Source organism: Heloderma suspectum, chromosome 3, assembly GCF_057233095.1.
Source record: "Heloderma suspectum isolate Gila_16-S chromosome 3, 16-S_ref, whole genome shotgun sequence".
Taxonomy (NCBI): domain Eukaryota; kingdom Metazoa; phylum Chordata; class Lepidosauria; order Squamata; family Helodermatidae; genus Heloderma; species Heloderma suspectum.
In genome coordinates, this window is record NC_139460.1 from 21,425,331 (window position 1) to 21,444,706 (window position 19,376).

Below are 19,376 nucleotides of genomic sequence, written 5' to 3' on the forward strand. Positions count from 1 at the left end.
ACACAATCAAAGGCTTTAGCGTAGTCAATGAAGCAGAAATAGACGTTTTTCTGGAATTCTCTTGCTTTCTCCATGATCCAGCGAATGTTGGCGATTTGATCTCTAGTTCCTCTGCCTCTTCGAAACCCAGCTTGTACTTCCGGTAGTTGTCGGTTCACATACTGCTGAAGCCTAGCTTGTAGGATTTTGAGCATCACCTTGCTGGCATGTGAAATGAGAGCAATTGTGCGGTAGTTTGAACACTCTTTGGCATTGCCCTACTTTGGAATTGGAATGTAAACTGACCTTTTCCAGTCTTGCGGCCACTGTTGAGTGTTCCAAATGCGTTGGCATATTGAATGCAGCACTTTAACAGCATCATCTTTTAGGATTTTAAATAGCTCAGCTGGAATACTGTCATCTCCACTAGCTTTGTTGTTACTAATGCTTCCTAAGGCCCACTTGACTTCACTCTCTAGGATGTCCGGCTCAAGTTCAGTGACCATCATGGCTATCAGGGACATTCAGATCTTTCCTGTATAGTTCTTCTGTGTATTCTTTCCACCTCTTCTTAATCTCACCTGCTTCTGTTAAGTCCCTGCCTTCTTTGTCCTTTATCATGCCCGTCTTTGCACAAAACATTCCCTTGATATCTCCAATTTTCTTGAAGAGATCTCTAGTCTTTCCCATTCTGTTGTTTTCCTCAATTTCTTTGCGTTGTTCATTTAAGAAGGCCTTCTTGTCTCTCCTTGCTATTCTCTGGAACTCTGCATTCAGTTGGATGTATCTTCCCCTTTCTCCCTTGCTTTTCACTTCCCTTCTTTCCTCAGCTACTTGTAAAGCCTCATCAGACAGCCACTTGGCTTTCTTGCATTTCTTTTTATATGGGATGGATTGAGTTGCTGCCTCCTGAACAATGTTATGGACCTCCGTCCAAAGTTCCTCAGGCACTCTGTCTATCAGGTCTAATCCCTGAAATCTATTCCTCACCTCCACTGTATATTCATAAGGGATATGATTTAGGTCATACCTGAATCCTTTAGTGGTTTTTCCCATGTTCTTCAATTTAAGCCGAAATTTTGCAACAAGAAGCTCATGATCTGAGCCACAGTCAGCTCCAGGTCTTGGTTTTACTGACTGTATAGAGCTTCTCCATCTTTGGCTGCAAAGGACATAATCAATCTGATTTCGATATTGACCATCTGGTGATGTCCATGTGTAGAGTCGTCTCTTGTGCTGTTGGAAAAGAGTGTTTGCTATGATCAGCGTGTTCTCTTGGCAAAACTCGATTAGCTTTTGTCCTGCTTCATTTTGTACACCAAGGCCATGCGTGCCTGTTATCCCGGTGATTTCTTGACTTCCTACTTTAGCATTCCAATCCCCTATGATGAAGAGGACGTCTTTTTTTGGTGTTAGTTCTAGAAGGTGTTGTAGGTCTTCATAGAACCAATTAACCTCAGCTTCTTCGGTGTCAGTGGTTGGGGCATAGACTTGAATTACTGTGATGTTGAATGGTTTGCCTTGGATTCGTACTGAGATCATTCTATCGTTTTTGAGATTGTACCCCTGTACTGCTTTTCCCACCCTTTGGTGACTATGAGTGCTACTCCATTTCTTCTAAGGGATTCTTGCCCACAGTAGTAAATATGATGGTCACCTGAATTAAATTCATCCAAGCCTGTCCATTTTAGTTCGCTGATTCCCAAGATGTCGATGTTCAGTCTTGCCATCTCATGTTTGACCACCTCCAGCTTACCTTGATTCATTGATCTGACATTTCAGGTTCCTAAACAATATTGTCCTTCACAGCATCGGACTTTCTTTTCATCACCAGACACATCCACAGCTGAGTGTCCTTTCGGGTTTGGCCCAGCCACTTCACTCTTTCTGGTGCTACTTGGAAATTCCCTCTGCTCTTCCCCAGTAGTATATTGGACACCTTCCGACCTGAAGGGCTCATCTTCCAGCGTCATCTCTTTTAGCCTTGTGATACGTTCCATGGGGTTTTCTTGGCAAGAATACTGGAGTGGGTTGCCATTTCCTTCTCCAGTGGACCACATTTTGTCAGAACTCTCTGCCATGACCTGTCCGTCTTGTGTGGCCCTGCACGGCATAGCTTATGGCTTCACTGAGTTACACAAGCCCCTTCGCCACAACAAGGCAGTGATCCATGAAGGGGCTCCAAGTAAAAGTCTTTATTTTATTTTGCTGATATAGTTTTTCTCTTCCCCGCACATGCCTCTCAAAGTGCTCGTCTGCACATCACAGTTAACCCAACAACAAACGATGGGTTAACTGCTGGGTTGTTTAGCCTCCAAAACAACCCATCCATTGGGTTTGCGCATGACATTCACAACCTCCGACTGGACCGATAGGTGGTTTACAGAAACTGGAAGCAGCTTACAGGCAGTGCGTGTCCCCGCGAACATGGGTTAAGTAACTTACATCTGTTGCTGTGACATGCGAACCGGGTCAAAGTCTTCTTACCCATCTACTAGTCTGTTATTCTATGATCTCTTGACATTTCTTCTCACCCACTTCTTTCACACTTAATTTGTACCCTATCCCCAAGTGCCAGTTTCATGCATCCCTTCCTCCTGCTGCCTTTACATTCATTTCCTCCTATAACAGCTTCCCTCTCTTATCCCCTTCCTCTTTATTCCCAGTTTTAAAATATTATTATTAGCCTTGTTCTCTAACCAACTCCAGCTGCCACACCTTCCTATCCAGTGTGCATGGTGCGGCCAAGGCATAGCAGAGTCAAGCACTTGGTAGGCTGAAGCACTGAGACCCACCTGAAGGTTGGCTGAGACCCACTGGTGCGCCCCAACCCACAGTTTGAGAAACACTGTGCTAAGGGATTCAAAAAAGCTCTCTACATAAAACTCTAGTCTACTGTTTTCCCCAGGCCTCAAATTACAGCCATCTAGCACCAAAGAAGACCTCAGAACACCAGTTCTGAGACAGAAATGGACACTGTATACTACTAGCTGATGGACAAGCTGATGTGATTATGTTTATTCCAGGAATGCCCTGCTCAGACATCATGTTGCAGAGGGATAAAATATTGAGAGATATCCTGTGCTATATAGGAAACCAGACCAGGTAAGAATCTATCCTATAGTTAGGCCAATACAATCGTCCTGCATGCTTCAATGCAGATCATATTTATTTTTTAAAATTACCTTCTCCATGCAGAAAGCTTGTATTGCTTGTGTTACTTTAGGATCATCAGAGTTAAATATGTCTGGATGGTCAGCAAGAACAATGTCTTCAATGTAGAATGGTCGTACTGTCTGGAGTGGAATCTTCTGTATATTCATTTTTTTGCCTTTGATACGCAACAGGCCAACATGCCTGGAATGCATTGAGTAAATCTATGTAAGTCAGGAGAGTGTGGTAAAATCCCACAATATAAACCAGAGCTGTTGCCATTGTTATGTCCACAGAAAGTGACAAAAATCTTTTATAAGAGCAGCAGAGCAACAACAGTTTTAGAGCCTTAACAAGCAGACAAGAAGATGAAGGCCTATGTTGATGAAGAATTTAGATTTGTAATTATCAAAATGTATCTGCCCCTTATACAAATGTGTAGTGAGTGGGGGAGATGCACAAAAATCTCCTTCACTTACGCAAACTTAACTACACCAGACCACTGCAGCTAACAAATTAGCTTCCAACTTTTAATTAATAGAAATTATCTCTACCATCAACAAGCCCTCCCACCCCAAGCCCTCTTCCACCTTCCCATATATCTTTCACCATCACACAGCATTCCCTGCCCTCTGCTCATCTGCTCTTCCCCAGCCCAGATGACCAACCACTTTCCTTGCATTCACTATCACCACCATTATACAACAGGCCCATCCCTCCTCAAATAACTGAGCAGATCAGCAAACGGTTTGAGGGGCTCACAGGGAATCAGTTTTTAACCAAAGATTTAAAACAAGGCTTCATTACAACATTTAAAACAAAGCTTCATTACATTACGTGTATTCTCTTCCCTCACTGTTTCTCAAGGAGAGGAGAAATGTGGCAGATTCTCCATGCCATACCTTGAAGGGCAAAGAACTCCTGTATACTTCTGGGTCCCTGGATGGTTTGCTCCAGAGCCATTTGGGTTAAGGGTTGTTGATGCCCATGCAGGATGGCACACTGTGCTAACTTTGTGTGTGCAATTCCTATCTCAAAGGATTATGGCACAGGATCAACTCTGGCAGAGGTGTTTACTAGAGACTAGCAGGGGAGGCTCCAGGAAGGCAGTGGTCATTCCACATGACTCGATGTCTCTGCTGTCTTCACATGAACAATGGGCTATGCTGCTTTATTTCAGTCCAGTCCCACCCCTGTAGGAAGTCAATCAGGGGGACACAAATAAGATGCTCACCGGAACTAAGCTTTCTCCCTTAATGTATATGTCAGGTGATTGGCATGCAGCACACTTGTGCCAAGAAAGTGTACTACATTCGGGGAGTCTGCAGTAACCAGGATGGTCAGGGCACAGACGGTTACATAGGTTGCTGAATAGTAGGGAGGGGGGCATGCACAGGATAGTCCTAGTAGTATGACATTAGGTATTACCACCTGTCATAGCAAAATAGCCGTGGGACCTTCTCTTGGTCAGTATTCTTGAAGCTGACCAGATTCTGGGACTCAGAAAGAGCAGGCAGAACCAAGGGACAGGACTTTGAGGAAGAGGAGGCACTTCTGAACAGTAGATCCTCATGGATACCCAGAATGAAAATCCCAGGATGCTCTGCCCTACTTTCACCTTCTGAATATGCCACTAGGGTGTATGCAAGCAAGAATTCCCGAAGAAGTCAAATTGAACAGGTATGGTTAGACTTCAATCTTGATGAGTCTAGTTTATTTCTTTACTAGAACCCCAAGATCCAACCACTGAAGCCTATCGCCAGACATACACTTAGAATTAAAAATTCTGAGCCCAGGAATTTGAGTACAAGAATTAAACAGATGTCACAGACTTCCACTCAAAAATCCATTCCTGGTCTCTTCTCCCTCCACCCCCGCAATCCAGTTTCTTCATTGTAGCACTATAATGAGGTCATGTTGTTGCCATTGTTCAAACAACCGAGAGTAAAAAAAACCTTGCTAATCCTGATCCACCTTCTGCCCACCTGTTGTTGAATATATATAACACAAAGTTATATGTAAAAGTTAAGAACATACTTTTTGGCAGCTTCTCCTGGTGACAAAGATGTAACCACTGAACTTCCTGGCTGGGAAACATAGAAAAGTTGCTGTTCATTTCGAGTTGGAGCTATTTTACATTCATGCTCATGACCCCAAATCACAAGATCAATAAAATCATCTAGAAACTGTTCTGGAATATAATTTGTGGCTCCATGTTTACTCCTGTGCCAAAGGAAACAAATACAGTTGCAGAAATAAAAATGTTTTGCATACACTGAAATTTATTTTAAAAGTAATATGTATTCCTACAATATTTAATTCTGCTGTCACTGCTGCAAAATATGGTGTATCAAGACTAATTTTTAAAATTTAAGGAAAGGCAAATGAAAATGTTGGACTTAAATGTCAAAAGCTACTGCCCCAAAACAGGTGCAGCTACATTCAACACTGCAAGTCTATTTGCTGTTGTATTCTTATGATTAATTCTGGTCTCAGCTATTTTGCAGAAATGAACATGAGCAAGCCCTTGGGCTCAACTAAAATAGCTCGCTGGATTCCACTCAAACAAAAACACACTGCTTATTTTTCAAATTGTGGAGAGCAACTGCTCCTTGCCCTAGGAGGCCCAATGCTCTGGATCGTGGGTGTTTTAAGCCTCCTTGTTCAGAAATAAAAGCCTGCTGCCCAAAATATTTATGTTCCTCCAAAAGTACTCCCATTTACATCAGCTGGGCAGAGTTGGTATCTGTCTGCCACCCCTCTTGCTCATTTAGATTTCTCTAATTAGTGTGGTGAAAGCCAGTGTAGTTTAGTAGTAAGAGTGTTGGACTGAGGCTAAGAAGATGTGGATACTAGTCCCTACCCAACCATGAAGCTCACTGGGTGACTTTGGGCCAGCCACTGACTCTCAGCCTAACCTACTTCACAGGGTTGTTGTGAGGACACAATTGAGAGGAGGAGGGCCATGTAAGCTGCTTTGGGAGCCTTCTTGCAAGAGGAAAAAAAGGTGGGATAGAAATGTAATAAATAATTCTTAAAAATTCTAATATGTACTTTGATGTAATTTACATCTTTTTTCCCTCTGCCATCAAAGAATAAAGAAGATGATTTTAAGGAACAAATCTATGGCCCCTAGACAGTGTCTGAGAGGCTAAAGGATAGTCTGGATTCCCAGATCCAAGGTCGAAGACAGGGCTCCAATGTCAGAGCTGGGAATCATAGCTCTGACCCCTTCTCCCTCTCCCTGCTGGTGCAGAAAGAACCATGCTGACTGCTCTCCGAGATCAGGATCTTGACATCGGAGAAGGGGGTGTTCCGGTGAGAGGGGAGGAGACTGGAGAGGCCAGGATACAAGCTATCCTGAGGCCTCTCCAGCCTCCTTCCCTCCCCCTCTGAAGTGCCCTAGCTAGATGGGCAGAAAAGCCCGTCTAGTGAAAAATGCAGAGTGGCAGGACGGGGAGGCAACAATCGCCTCCACTGCTCCGGGTTTGCAGGCATATGATCATCACAATAGGACCACACCCTTAGTGAATTAACTTTAAAGAGGGGCAGGAAAAGAAGGGTACAAATCCACTGCCTTACTGGACAGCAGTAGTACCTGTTCTGGTGAATTACAAACAGGTTAAACCAACTATCTTCATCTTCTTTTGGCCTCAGCATGGTTACTTGCTTATTCACAAACATTCGGTACAGCCTCTCATCTGGAATAGATCCTGGAACAGACATAGTTTAAGAATTATCATGCAGTGGGCTTTCAGTGATCAAACATGCAGAAAAATGCATAGCTGTGTGGCAAGATTAGGAGAGAGATTTGGCTTCTAGTCCCCACTCAGACATGGAAGCTCACTGGGTGACTTTGGGCCAGGCACAGACTCTCAGCCCAACCCACCTCACAGGGTTGTTGTTGTGAGGATAAAATGGAGAAGGATTGTGTAAGCCGCCTTGGGTTCCTTAAGGAGGAAAAAAGGTGGGATATAAATGTAAAATAAATTAAAAAAAATAAGATTACAAGTGTTCAGATGAGGTCTAAAACTGCCTTGCAGTTTGCCACTTGCATATTCACCTGGAGCAAGTACAACAGTCCCTGGATGAGCAGCCAGGCGATAAACTGCACTTTCTTACAGTGCCACCACATGGGCTGCACTAAGTTCACTGCCCAAAAAACACTCAGCATTGAGCAGCCTTATGGAGGCTGTACCCATGACTATCTGCTGGCAAGACAGAAAAGAGAGGGGCAGCAACCAAAGCAGTGCTATGTGTCCTAGTCAGAGAAATGCAGTACATTTGCCCATGAGAGCAGTTAGGTGGGTGACCACATGGGAGAGGGCCTTCTCTGCAGTGGCCCCACACCTCTGAACAAGTTGCCACTGGAGGTCCACCATGCTCCATCATTGCAGGCTTTTAAGAAGGCCTTGAAAACATTTTACCATGGCCTTATCTTGATATGACTGCTGTTATTGCTGTTACTGCCATTTTGTTGTTGCTTCTGGTTTTACTGCTAGCTTTTATTGTTGTTTTTATTGCTATTTTATTGTGCTTATGTTTGTATCACTTTTAACATTTTAAAACAATAAAATATTTATGTATTTTATTGCTGTAAGTAGTCTTGGCAGGGCTTCTGCCCTGAAAGGCGCCCAAGAATATTTTAAATAAATAAATAAATAAATGCAGTGCTATGGCATCCAGGTTGATGACTGGAATAGGGGGCAGCTGACTATTGCCAGAACACTTACGACCAAAGTTGGTTATAAACCTGCCTGCTGCTCCAAAATAGAGAAGCTATCTCCATTGCTACATTTCACAATGGCAATAACCAACTCAAGAACGTCTGCTAAAAGAAATACAAGCATTGGACACAAGCAAAGCAGGGAAGCAAACTGACAACGGACTTGCAGGTCCAAGCAGATGCTACTCTTACCCCCAGGATCAGAAAACTAATTCTAATAAATAACATTCCCTCCCTGTCTTTATTATATTAATACTGAATGGATTTCTAGCCTGCCTTTTAGGGTGTATACCTTCCCTCTCTAGAAGGCCAGTCTACTTGTACCTCCAAGGTATGCCTTGATTAAAGCCTTGCAAAAAAAATATTACCTAATCCATAGAGAGCAATTTTGGAATTGCCTTTCTGAAGCAAAACAGGGCTAACATCTATCTTCTCTACAGACGGTGATCGTCCAAAATGATTCAGAAGTCCTGCACAACTTAAGATGTCCAAAGCACAAAGAGCATCCGCCTGTAAGATATACGGAAGAATAGAGACTGCCACTGTTTATTTATCAATGGTTGGTTTAGCCACCCTTTGGCTATGTTCAATCTTACAACACACAAAGCATTAAAAAAAATCCTGTATAAATTCCAGTTCAGCTAAACCAGGCTTGTAAATAGCTACTAGCTTTGCTGCCTGCAGCAAGTAAGAATGGCTTCCAGACAAGTAGGCAGGAAAGCTTTTGTAAAGCGGAATTTATTATTTTCAGGCCATCAATATGCCACAGACAAATAAAAGAGATATACAGGATAGTAAAAAGAAACATTGAGTGCTAGTAATTTGTGGACCTATTATAGAAGTTAAACTCAATAAATTGCATGATAAATATACCTGTTTATGCCATTAAGAAATCATGTTTTGTCCTATGCTAACAAAGGAACTGGATTATACAGCCACATCAAATGTATTTTCAATGTGTCATGTAATGAGTATGTGCCTTCTTAATCCTCAAAAAAATTTAAAAACCTGAATGCAGTTGTTTCTGATTTATAAAGTAATCCACCAAAGCATTTTCATATGTGGAACAATACTGCAGTTTATCTAGACACAAATCTAGACACAAATGTTGCAAACACAGGCTTAATATTACTAAGGGATCTGTGCATAAATGTTTCCTAGATTCTGAAGGTTTATCAGCATATCCACTAATTAATATAGCCAGTTTTCTCTCCTCCTATAACATCCTTACCCCTGTGGGATCATCATGGTTGCCATGAATACTGAAAACTGGAATAGAAATGTTGAGATTTCCATCTTGGTAGTTCACCCAGGGAAACCTGAACAGGAGAGCTAAGTTTCAGATCACTATAGAAGTTATTTGTGGACAGAAATATCATTGCTCACCACATCATCGTTTCCTACATGAAATGAAATCCTATATGAGTGATCATGGAAGTCTTCTTATTATAGTTAAACACTATAAGTTGAATTCAGGATGCTCCCACTGGATGAAGGTGGAGAGGCAATTTTAGCTGATTCTTCCTTTCTCCTGCAGCCCCAAGAAAAGCTGCTCCAGAGGGTTGGAAGACTCTCCCAGAGAATGTGAAAAGAGGGATTGGCAAAAATCACTTCCCTCCCTCCTTCCAACTGGAACCTTCAAAAGTTCTCAGCCCCTTCTGCAAACGGAAGGAGCACTGCCATTTGCAGACAGTGATGCCCTCAGAGCAGGACTCTGGGGCAGAAGTCCAGGACCCCAGTCAGCTGAATAAACAGGAGGGACCCCAAAAGCAGCAGGGCTGGCTTACCACACTTTCAAGTAATACACACTACCACCTAAAAGGTAGAGCCCTGTTAGACCATTACATCCAGAGTCTAGTATTACCTAACTGCACCACTGTTTATGGAAGGGACACCTTCAATCCAACCCTATTTGTATTTTATTTTTACAAGTAACACATTCAGCTTTACAGTAAAGATACTTACTTGCTAAAACCAAAGTTAACTGCCTGGTCACTCAGAATTTCAAATTGTACAGGGTGGTCACCCATACAGTATTTCCTTAATAATTCTAAGCAAGTGTACAATGTTTTCCTGGAGGGTTTGTTTTCATGAAAGAGATCTCCCCCTAATAAAATAAAATCCACCTAGAGAAAGAAAAGAAAAGTTCCTTAAAATGGTCTTTCATGTGTAATGCTAAACATACACATCTCTCAGAAAAGCTTTAAATTACCTACGAATAAAACCTAAATTCTAAAAATTTACCTTTCTTTCTCATTATTAAATAGTTTTCAAAAAGATATTCGACTGAGAACTTGGAAGTATGAAGAGCATAAAAGAGGAGGACAGGTTTATCAAGGAATTTGCAGCCATTAAAAAAAAAAGTGCCCAACTCCATAAAATGAATAACTATTCAATTTAGAAAATTAAATATGAGTACATGTTACATAAATTTCAAAAAATGGAAGATGAGAAAGGTGCACTCATTTTAACAAGAGTACAGAACTCCACATTACAAAAGTGAACAAAATTGCCCTAATTATTTTGAACATTTTCAGCATGGGCACACATCTCTGAAACCAATTAAATGATATCCACAATGTATATTCCTTCAGGACTACCCCGATCCTCACTAATAACTGAAGCCACTAAGGATGGTTCTGCCCATACAACGTTATGTATGTCAGCATACCAGTAATCAATGTGAAATGTATGGAGAGCTTTGTCAGCACACTAAAATAGCAATTTCTAGGAAACATCTGGTATCTCAGTGCTAACTTTAAGTGGTATAAAACCAGCTTGCCTCATTATCTTGAGCAAGTTTCAAGATTTCATCGAAAGTTACATATGTATCATTTCCGCGTGCAGCATCCTTCTCCAAATACCCAAGATGGATGTCCGTCGCAACTAAAATTTTAAATGTGTCTTTTTCTTCTTCATCCCTAAAGTGAAAATGGGGTGGGGGGGGGAGAGAGAGAGAAGAAAGAGAAAGAACCGTTATGATATCATCTACTTTTTCAGCACTATTTTGCAGAGTCATAGATTAAATATTTGCAGAGCTGAAGGAATGCAATCTTATTCATTTCATGGGATTCATAGAATTCTATGCAACAGTCCCCTTCATGGATCACTGCCTTGTTGTGGCGAAGGGGCTTGTGTAACTCAGTGAAGCCATAAGCTATGCCGTGCAGGGCCACCCAAGACGGACAGGTCATGGCGGAGAGTTCTGACAAAATGTGGTCCACTGGAGAAGGAAATGGCAACCCACTCCAGTATTCTTGCCAAGAAAACCCCATGGAACGTATCACAAGGCTAAAAGATATGACGCCGGAAGATGAGCCCCTCAGGTCGGAAGGTGTCCAATATGCTACTGGGGAAGAGCAGAGGGTATTTCCAAGTAGCGCCAGAAAGAGTGAAGCGGCTGGGCCAAACCCGAAAGGACACTCAGCTGTGGATGTGTCTGGTGGTGAAAAGAAAGTCCGATGCTGTAAAGAACAATATTGTTTAGGAACCTGGAATGTCAGATCAATGAATCAAGGTAAGCTGGAGGTGGTCAAACATGAGATGGCAAGATTGAACATCGACATCTTGGGAATCAGCGAACTAAAATGGACAGGCATGGGCGAATTTAATTCAGGTGACCATCATATCTACTATTGTGGGCAAGAATCCCTTAGAAGAAATGGAGTAGCACTCATAGTCAACAAAAGGGTGGGAAAAGCAGTACTGGGGTACAATCTCAAAACGACAGAATGATCTCAGTACGAATCCAAGGCAAACCATTCAACATCACAGTAATTCAAGTCTATGCCCCAACCACTGAGGCCGAAGAAGCTGAGGTTGATCGGTTCTATGAAGACCTACAACACCTTCTAGAACTAACACCAAAAAAAGATGTCCTCTTCATCATAGGGGATTGGAATGCTAAAGTAGGAAGTCAAGAAATCACCGGGATAACAGGCAGGCATGGCCTAGGTGTACAAAATGAAGCAGGACAAAAGCTAATAGAGTTTTGCCAAGAGAACATGCTGATCATAGCAAACACTCTTTTCCAACAGCACAAGAGGCGACTCTACACATGGACATCACCAGATGGTCAATATCGAAATCAGATTGATTATGTCCTTTGCAGCCAAAGATGGAGAAGCTCCATACAGTCAGTAAAAACAAGACCTGGAGCTGACTGTGGCTCAGATCATGAGCTGCTTCTTGCAAAATTTCGTCTTAAATTGAAGAACGTCGGGAAAACCACTAAACCGTTCAGGTATGACCTAAATCATATCCCTGATCAATATACAGTGGAGGTGAGGAATAGATTTATTTATTTATTTATTTATTTATTTATTTATTGCATTTATACCCCGCCTTTCTCCCTCCCGCAAGGAACTCAAGGCGGCTTACATTATCCTCCTCCTCACCGTTGTATCCTCACAACAACAACCCTGTGAGGTAGGTTGGGCTGAGAGTCTGTGACTGGCCCAATTTCAGGGATTAGACCTGATAGACAGAGTGCCTGAGGAACTCTGGACGGAGGTCCGTAACATTGTTCAGGAGGCAGCAACAAAATCCATCCCAAAGAAAAAGAAATGCAAGAAAGCAAAGTGGCTGTCTGATGAGGCTTTACAAGTAGCTCACGAAAGAAGGGAAGCGAAAAGCAAGGGAGAAAGGGGAAGATATACCCAACTGAATGCAGAGTTCCAGAGAATAGCAAGGAGAGACAAGAAGGCCTTCTTAAATGAACAATGCAAAGAAATTGAGGAAAACAACAGAATGGGAAAGACTAGAGATCTCTTCAAGAAAATTGGAGATCTCAAGGGAACGTTTTGTGCAAAGACGGGCATGATAAAGGACAAAGAAGGCAGGGACCTAACAGAAGCAGATGAGATTAAGAAGAGGTGGCAAGAATACACAGAAGAACTATACAGAACAGATCTGAATGTCCCTGATAGCCATGATAGTGCGGTCACTGAACTTGAGCCAGACATCCTAGAGAGTGAAGTCAAGTGGGCCTTAGGAAGCATTAGTAACAACAAAGCTAGCGGAGATGACAGTATTCCAGCCGAGCTATTTAAAATCCTAAAAGATGAGGCTGTTAAAGTGCTGCATTCAATATGTCAACAAATTTGGAACACTCAACAGTGGCCACAAGACTGGAAAAGGTCAGTTTACATTCCAATTCCAAAGAAGGGCAATGCCAAAGAGTGTTCAAACTACCGCACAATTGCACTCATTTCACATGCCAGCAAGGTGATGCTCAAAATCCTACAAGTTAGGCTTCAGCAGTATGCGAACCGAGAACTACCGGAAGTACAAGCTGGGTTTCGAAGAGGCAGAGGAACTAGAGATCAAATCGCCAACATTCGCTGCATCATGGAGAAAGCAAGAGAATTCCAGAAAAACGTCTATTTCTGCTTCATTGACTACGCTAAAGCCTTTGATTGTGTGGATCACAACAAACTGTGGCAAATTCTTAAAGTGATGGGAGTACCAGACCACCTTACCTGTCTCCTGAGAAACCTGTACGAGGGTCAAGAAGCAACAGTAAGAACCAGACATGGAACAACCGATTGGTTCAAAATTGGGAAAGGAGTACGACAAGGCTGCATATTGTCACCCTGCTTATTTAACTTATATGCAGAGTACATCATGAGAAATGCCGGGTTGGATGAATCAGAGGTCGGAATTAAGATTGCTGGGAGAATTATCAACAACCTCCGATATGCAGATGATACCACCCTAATGGCAGAAAGCGAAGAGGATCTCAAGAGCCTCTTGTTGAGGGTGAAAGAGGAGAGTGCAAAAGCTGGTTTGAAACTCAACATTAAAAAAACTAAGATCATGGCATCTGGCCCCATCTCTTCCTGGCATATAGAAGGGGAAGAAATGGAAGCAGTGACAGATTTTACTTTCTTGGGCTCCAAGATCACCGCAGACGGTGACTGTAGCCATGAAATTAAAAGACGCTTGCTCCTGGGGAGGAAAGCTATGGCCAACCTAGACAGCATAGTAAGAAGCAGAGACATCACCTTGCTGACAAAGGTCCGTCTAATCAAAGCTATGGTTTTCCCAGTAGTAATGTATGGCTGTGAGAGCTGGACTATAAGGAAGGCTGAGCGCCGAAGAATTGATGCTTTCGAACTGTGGTGCTGGAGAAGACTCTTACGAGTCCCCTGGACTGCAAGGAGGTCCAATCAGTCCATCCTAAAGGAAATCAACCCTGAGTGCTCATTGGAAGGACAGATACTGAAGCTGAAGCTCCAATATTTTGGCCACCTAATGCGAAGAGAAAACTCCCTGGAAAAGACCCTGATGCTGGGAAAGACTGAAGGCAAAAGGAGAAGGGGACGGCAGAGGATGAGATGGCTAGATAGCATCACGGATGCAATGAATATGAACTTGAGCACGCTCCGGGAGAGAGCGCAGGACAGGAAGGCCTGGCGTGCTATGGTCCATGGGGTCACGAAGAGTCGGACACGACTGAACAACAACAAATGCAACAGAACGTCAGAATGGTCTTCCAGAGAGCACAGAAGGGGCTCCAAGTGGATAGAGCTATCCACAACCCCTTCCACTATACTTCTATAGGCCATCAAAACTGTCCCATTCTACATTGCACCAGTGTAATGTTATACTGTGAAAAGATGGGTGTATACTGGGTTGCACAACTCAATCCTATGCATGCTTCCTTAGAAGGAAGTCTCAATGAATTCAAGGCGGTCTTACTCTCAAATAAGCATGTACAGAACTGCAGCCCTGGAGTACAGTGTGTGGTATGGTACCTAGAGTGTTGGACTGGGAAAACCCAGGTTCAAAGCACCACAAAAGATGACCTTGGGCTAGTCACTATCCCTCGGCCAATCCTACCTCACCAGGTTATTGTGAGCATAAAATGGGGAAAAGCAGCATGTATGCTGTCCTGAGGTCCTTGGAGGAAGGACAGAATATCAAGGTAATAAGTATGTGGGGCTGCCCTTATGCATGGATCGGAATGTGCAGCTAGTGGAGAATACAATTGCAAGGTAGCTGTATGATGCTCCTAGGCAGGTCATACAATATCACTGTTGAAAGAACAGCACTGGCTGCCAATTTGCTACCCAGCCAGGTTTAATATTTTGGAATTAACCTATAAAACCCTAAAACAACTTGGGACCAGGATACATGAGATAATGCCTTCTCATATATAGATCTGCCCAACCATCACAATCATCACCAGAGGCCCTCCTGGTTGTGCTACATCTGCAAATGTCTATCTGGCAACAACCAACAGCCTTTTCCATGGTGGCACCCAATCTCTAGAATACCTTTCCTCACCCCTGCAGAAATAAAACGTGTGCTGACCCTGTTCCAGTTTAGGCCTATGTTGAAAACTTTTTTATTCACTTTCACACCTTACTATTGTTAATTCATGGCTGCTCGCTATATTGTATTATTGTTTTAGTTATAATTTATATTTTCATTGCAATTTTATCACTGTAAACTGTCTGGATATGTTGTGCATAACATGGATATGTTGTACATGATTACGTGGGAATTATGTAGACACATAGTGACAGCCACTCTGTAGCTTACAGGAGCTTTTAATTGTTTAATTTCTTAGAGCACACCTGCAATTCTCTCGCAGCAGAGGATCTGAGTATTACTTTACAGGATTTTAAAGAAAAAGCAGTGAGCAGTGAAGTGGCCAAGTTTGCGGATGACACCAAATTATTTAGGGTGGTTAAAACAAAAAGGGATTGTGAGGAGCTCCAAAATGATCTCTCCAAGCTGGGAGAAAGGGCATCCAAATGGCAAATGTGGTTCAGTGTAAACAAGTGTAAAGTGATGCATGTTGCAGCAAAAAATCCCAACTTCAAGTATAGCCTGATGGGATCTGAGCTAGCAGTGATCAACCAGGAAAGAGATCTTAGGGCTGTGGTGGACAGCTCAATGAAGATGTCAACCTAGTGTGCAGCCGCTGTAAAAAAGGCAAATTCCTTGTTAGGCATAATTAAAAAAGGAATTGAGAAAAAAGCTGCCAAGATCATACTGCCCCCATACAAATCTATGATGCAACCACACTTGGAATACTGTGTCCAGTTCTGGTCACCCCACCTAAAAAAAGATATTGTAGAGCTGGAACACGCGCAGAAAAGGGCAACTAAAATGGTTGAGGGGCTGGAGCATCTCCCCTATGAGAGAAGGTTACAACAGCTGGGATTGTTTAGCTTGGAAAAAAGGAAGGTAAGAGGAGACATGCTAGAGGCGTACAAAATTATCCATGATGTGCAGAATGTGGATAAGGGAGACATTTTTCTCCCTCTCTCAAAATACTGGAATCTGGGGTCATCCCATGAAGCTGATTGGTGGGAGATTCAGGACAGATAAAAGGAAGGACTTTTCCACACAGCACATAGTTAAACTATGAACGACAGGATGTAGTGATGGCCACTAATTTGGATGGCTTTAAAAGGGGGTTGGACAAATTCCTGGAGGAAAAGCCTATCAATGATGCATCTTGATGGCTATGTGCTACCTCCAGTACCAGAGGCAGTGAGCCTATGTGCAGCAGTTGCTGGGGACCATGGGTAGGAGGGTGCTGTTGCATTCATGCCCTGCTTGTGGGTTCCTAGTTGACAGCCGGTTGGCCACTGTGTGAACAGAATGCTGGACTAGATGGACCCTTGTTCTGATCCAAAATGTCTCTTTTTATGTTCTTATTCTTCTTTGAATCACTTATGTTCAGCTAGTTTCCTTGCTTTTAGGGAGACACTCCTCACACCAACCATGAACAGAATATTTTATTTATTTATTACATTTCTATACTGCCCAACAGCTGAAGCTCACAATATGAAGAACTGCAAGGGTGACTCAGAACTTTATAGAAACTACAACCACTAGATTTCAACGAGACTGAAACAGATGACTCCCACTTGTGCCCAAAAGGAGAAAATATTGAGGGTGGGTGGGTGAACTTACGTGGAAGTGGTAGGACTCATCTCTGCAATCACACTGGTTCCCAAACCTACAGAGCGCCTCACAAGAGAGCTCTGCTGTACTGTCCAATGCCAAGAGATCAGAAAACAGATTCAGTCAAGACCTAGGAGAAATGGTCCAAGAGAGGAAAACAGTAGGATGACAGTCTTGTGGCCAAAATGTTGAGGGTTTAAAAAAAAAAATAAAATTATGAATTGCTTTTCCGTCCAACAGAAAGGTCAACAAGACTCACAGAAAATCAATCCAAACAAATAGCAGACATGTCTAAGGTAATTCAAGAGTGATCGTGATCCCAGCCTATGCATGTTTCAACAGAAAAAGGTCCTACAACTCCCAGAATGCCCCAGCCTCCCAAAAGTTGTAGGAGCTTTTTCTGTCTAAACATGCATAGGATTGTACCCTTAAAGGTCTAAATCCCCAATTCTCTGAGACAGTATTTTTTTAGCCTGATTTTTATCTAAAGTGCTCCAGGATTTTTCTATCAAAGGGTGGAACAAATATTTATCCAATAAGTAAATAAACTATTCTTTGCTCCACTCATGCATCGTCCAAGAGGATGTATCCCTCTATTGGGATAATTCAATGCAGGCTGGGGCATGCTGGGAGTTGTAGGACTTTTTTCTGTCGAAACATGCATAGGATTGTGCCCTAAAATATGTAACCACTAGGAAATGAAACCTGTTCCCCATTATCTGTGGGTGTGAATCTAGAGTATACCTAAAAGTGTTAAATCTTCCTAAATACAGATATGTTCTAACATTAGCTAGGCTCAATGTTTTGCCCTCTGTATTGCTACAAGGATGACTTCAGGGTATTCCTTTTGCTGCACGTCCTCGTAGGATTGGAAAGTTTGTTACACGTGTCTTACACTGTCCTTTTTATGCAGAGATCCAACTGAAAGCATTGTCAAATTTAAAGAAAACTTTGAATGGACTAATTTGATGTTTTATTTCTGTAAATAAATATCAGCTTGAGTGTTTTGCAAAAGAAAAAGCTTGAAAAATTGTGATTTAATGTTTCAAATTTGGGGTTTAGTTGTATTTATGCTGATCTTTGATGAAAATATAGATAGAACAAATCAGAATAATAAAACACAAAAACAAGATTAAAAAAATCAGTGGGATAAAATTAAGTCTAAAAGGTGGCAGGGGGTAGAGGAGAAATTAAAAAGTTTTTACTTGACCCCAAATGTACAACAAAGTATGTGTGGGGCAGATCTCTCTGGGGAGAGCATTCCACAACCACCACTGAGAAGACCCCATGCAGAGACACTGTGAGCAACCTCTTCTTTTTAAGGTGCCGCCTACTGGAAATTAGCTGTCATTACAGCTATTTCTGTTTTTCATGCTGCTGCTCTGAATAGCTGCATAGAAGTACAGCTGAACCATTCCCTCAGATTCTTTAACCAACCTCCTCAAGGGGGTAGATAATTCTGCTGAGACCTTGGCGCAGGGAAATGATCAGAATGGTCCATCACATCACATCACACCTAATGGAATGACATTTAAAAACCAAACAAACCCAAAGATAGCCATGGTGGTCCATTAAAAAAGAAAATAAACGTTGTTGGCCTTTATTAAATAATAAACCTTTATTAGGGCCGACCAAAATACCACAAAAGTGCACAAGCTTTCATGACCAGGCACTGGACTGCGAGGAAGGCTGAGCGCCGAAGAATCGGTGCTTTCGAACTGTGGTGCTGGAGAAGACTCTTACGAGTCCCCTGGACTGCAAGGAGGTCCAGTCAGTCAGTCCTAAAGGAAATAAACCCTGAGTGCTCATTGGAAGGACAGATCCTAAAGGTGAAGCTCCAATATTTTGGCCACCTAATGCGAAGAGAAAACTCCCTGGAAAAGACCCTGATGCTGGGAAAGACTGAAGGCAAAAGGAGAAGGGGATGGCAGAGGATGAGATGGCTAGACAGCATCACCGATGCCATGAATATGGACTTGAGCACACTCCGGGAGAGAGCGCAGGGCAGGAAGGCCTGGCGTGCTGTGGTCCATGGGGTCACGAAGAGCCGGCCACGACTGAACAACGAATACCTAGAGGAACGACTCATGCAGAGACACTGCGGGCAGCCTCCTCTGTGTGGGTGGGGCTGCAGACGGGAGCCCTTTAAGGCACAACCCTATGCATGTTTAGACGGGGGGGGGGGGAAGCCCTACAATTCCCAGCATTCCCCAGCCAGCCGTGCTGGCTGGGGAATGCTGGGAATTGTAGGGCTTCCCCCCCCCCCGTCTAAACAATGCATAGGGCTGCGCTCTTACTTTGTTGCGAGGCGCGCACTTTTGAAAGAACGGCTTTAATAACCAACAACAACATGACAGCAGATGATGATAATCGCAACAATAACGCCTTCGCTCGGCCGGCTCCGTCCCAGTGGGCCGGGCCGTAACGTCTTACCGGTAGGCCTTCGGCCTGGCCTGGCCTGGCCTGCCCTGCCGGCGCCCTCGCCCCCTCACGCCGCAGGCCTACCGCGAATCTCCGCACCACGCCGCCCTTCCGGTTTCCATGGCGCCCCGCGCGCGCCGCGGCGAAGGAGCAAGGCGGCGGAGAGCTTTTC

At 43.1% G+C, this 19,376-nt stretch overlaps 1 protein-coding gene across 5 annotated transcripts in view; it reads right to left on the bottom strand.

The window, feature by feature from the left end:
• MRE11 (MRE11 double strand break repair nuclease) overlaps positions 1-19,348 on the bottom strand; it is a 52,957-nt gene extending 33,609 nt beyond the window's left edge. For 2 of the 5 annotated variants that reach the window (XM_084842614.1, XM_084842617.1), the window contains exons 1-8: positions 19,289-19,348; positions 10,641-10,779; positions 9,824-9,984; positions 9,090-9,177; positions 8,227-8,368; positions 6,731-6,845; positions 5,170-5,355; positions 3,165-3,336 (exon numbers count right to left, since the gene is read on the bottom strand). In XM_084842614.1, the coding sequence (XP_084698740.1) occupies positions 3,165-3,336; positions 5,170-5,355; positions 6,731-6,845; positions 8,227-8,368; positions 9,090-9,177; positions 9,824-9,984; positions 10,641-10,779; positions 19,289-19,326 (1,041 nt within the window). In that variant the 5' untranslated portion in view covers positions 19,327-19,348. Of the gene's footprint in view, positions 1-3,164; positions 3,337-5,169; positions 5,356-6,730; positions 6,846-8,226; positions 8,369-9,089; positions 9,178-9,823; positions 9,985-10,640; positions 10,780-16,792; positions 16,914-19,216 lie in introns of all 5 variants that reach the window. The other 3 variants (XM_084842616.1, XM_084842615.1, XM_084842618.1) reach the window with 3 other exon arrangements.
• Between the last annotated feature and the right edge of the window lie 28 nt (positions 19,349-19,376).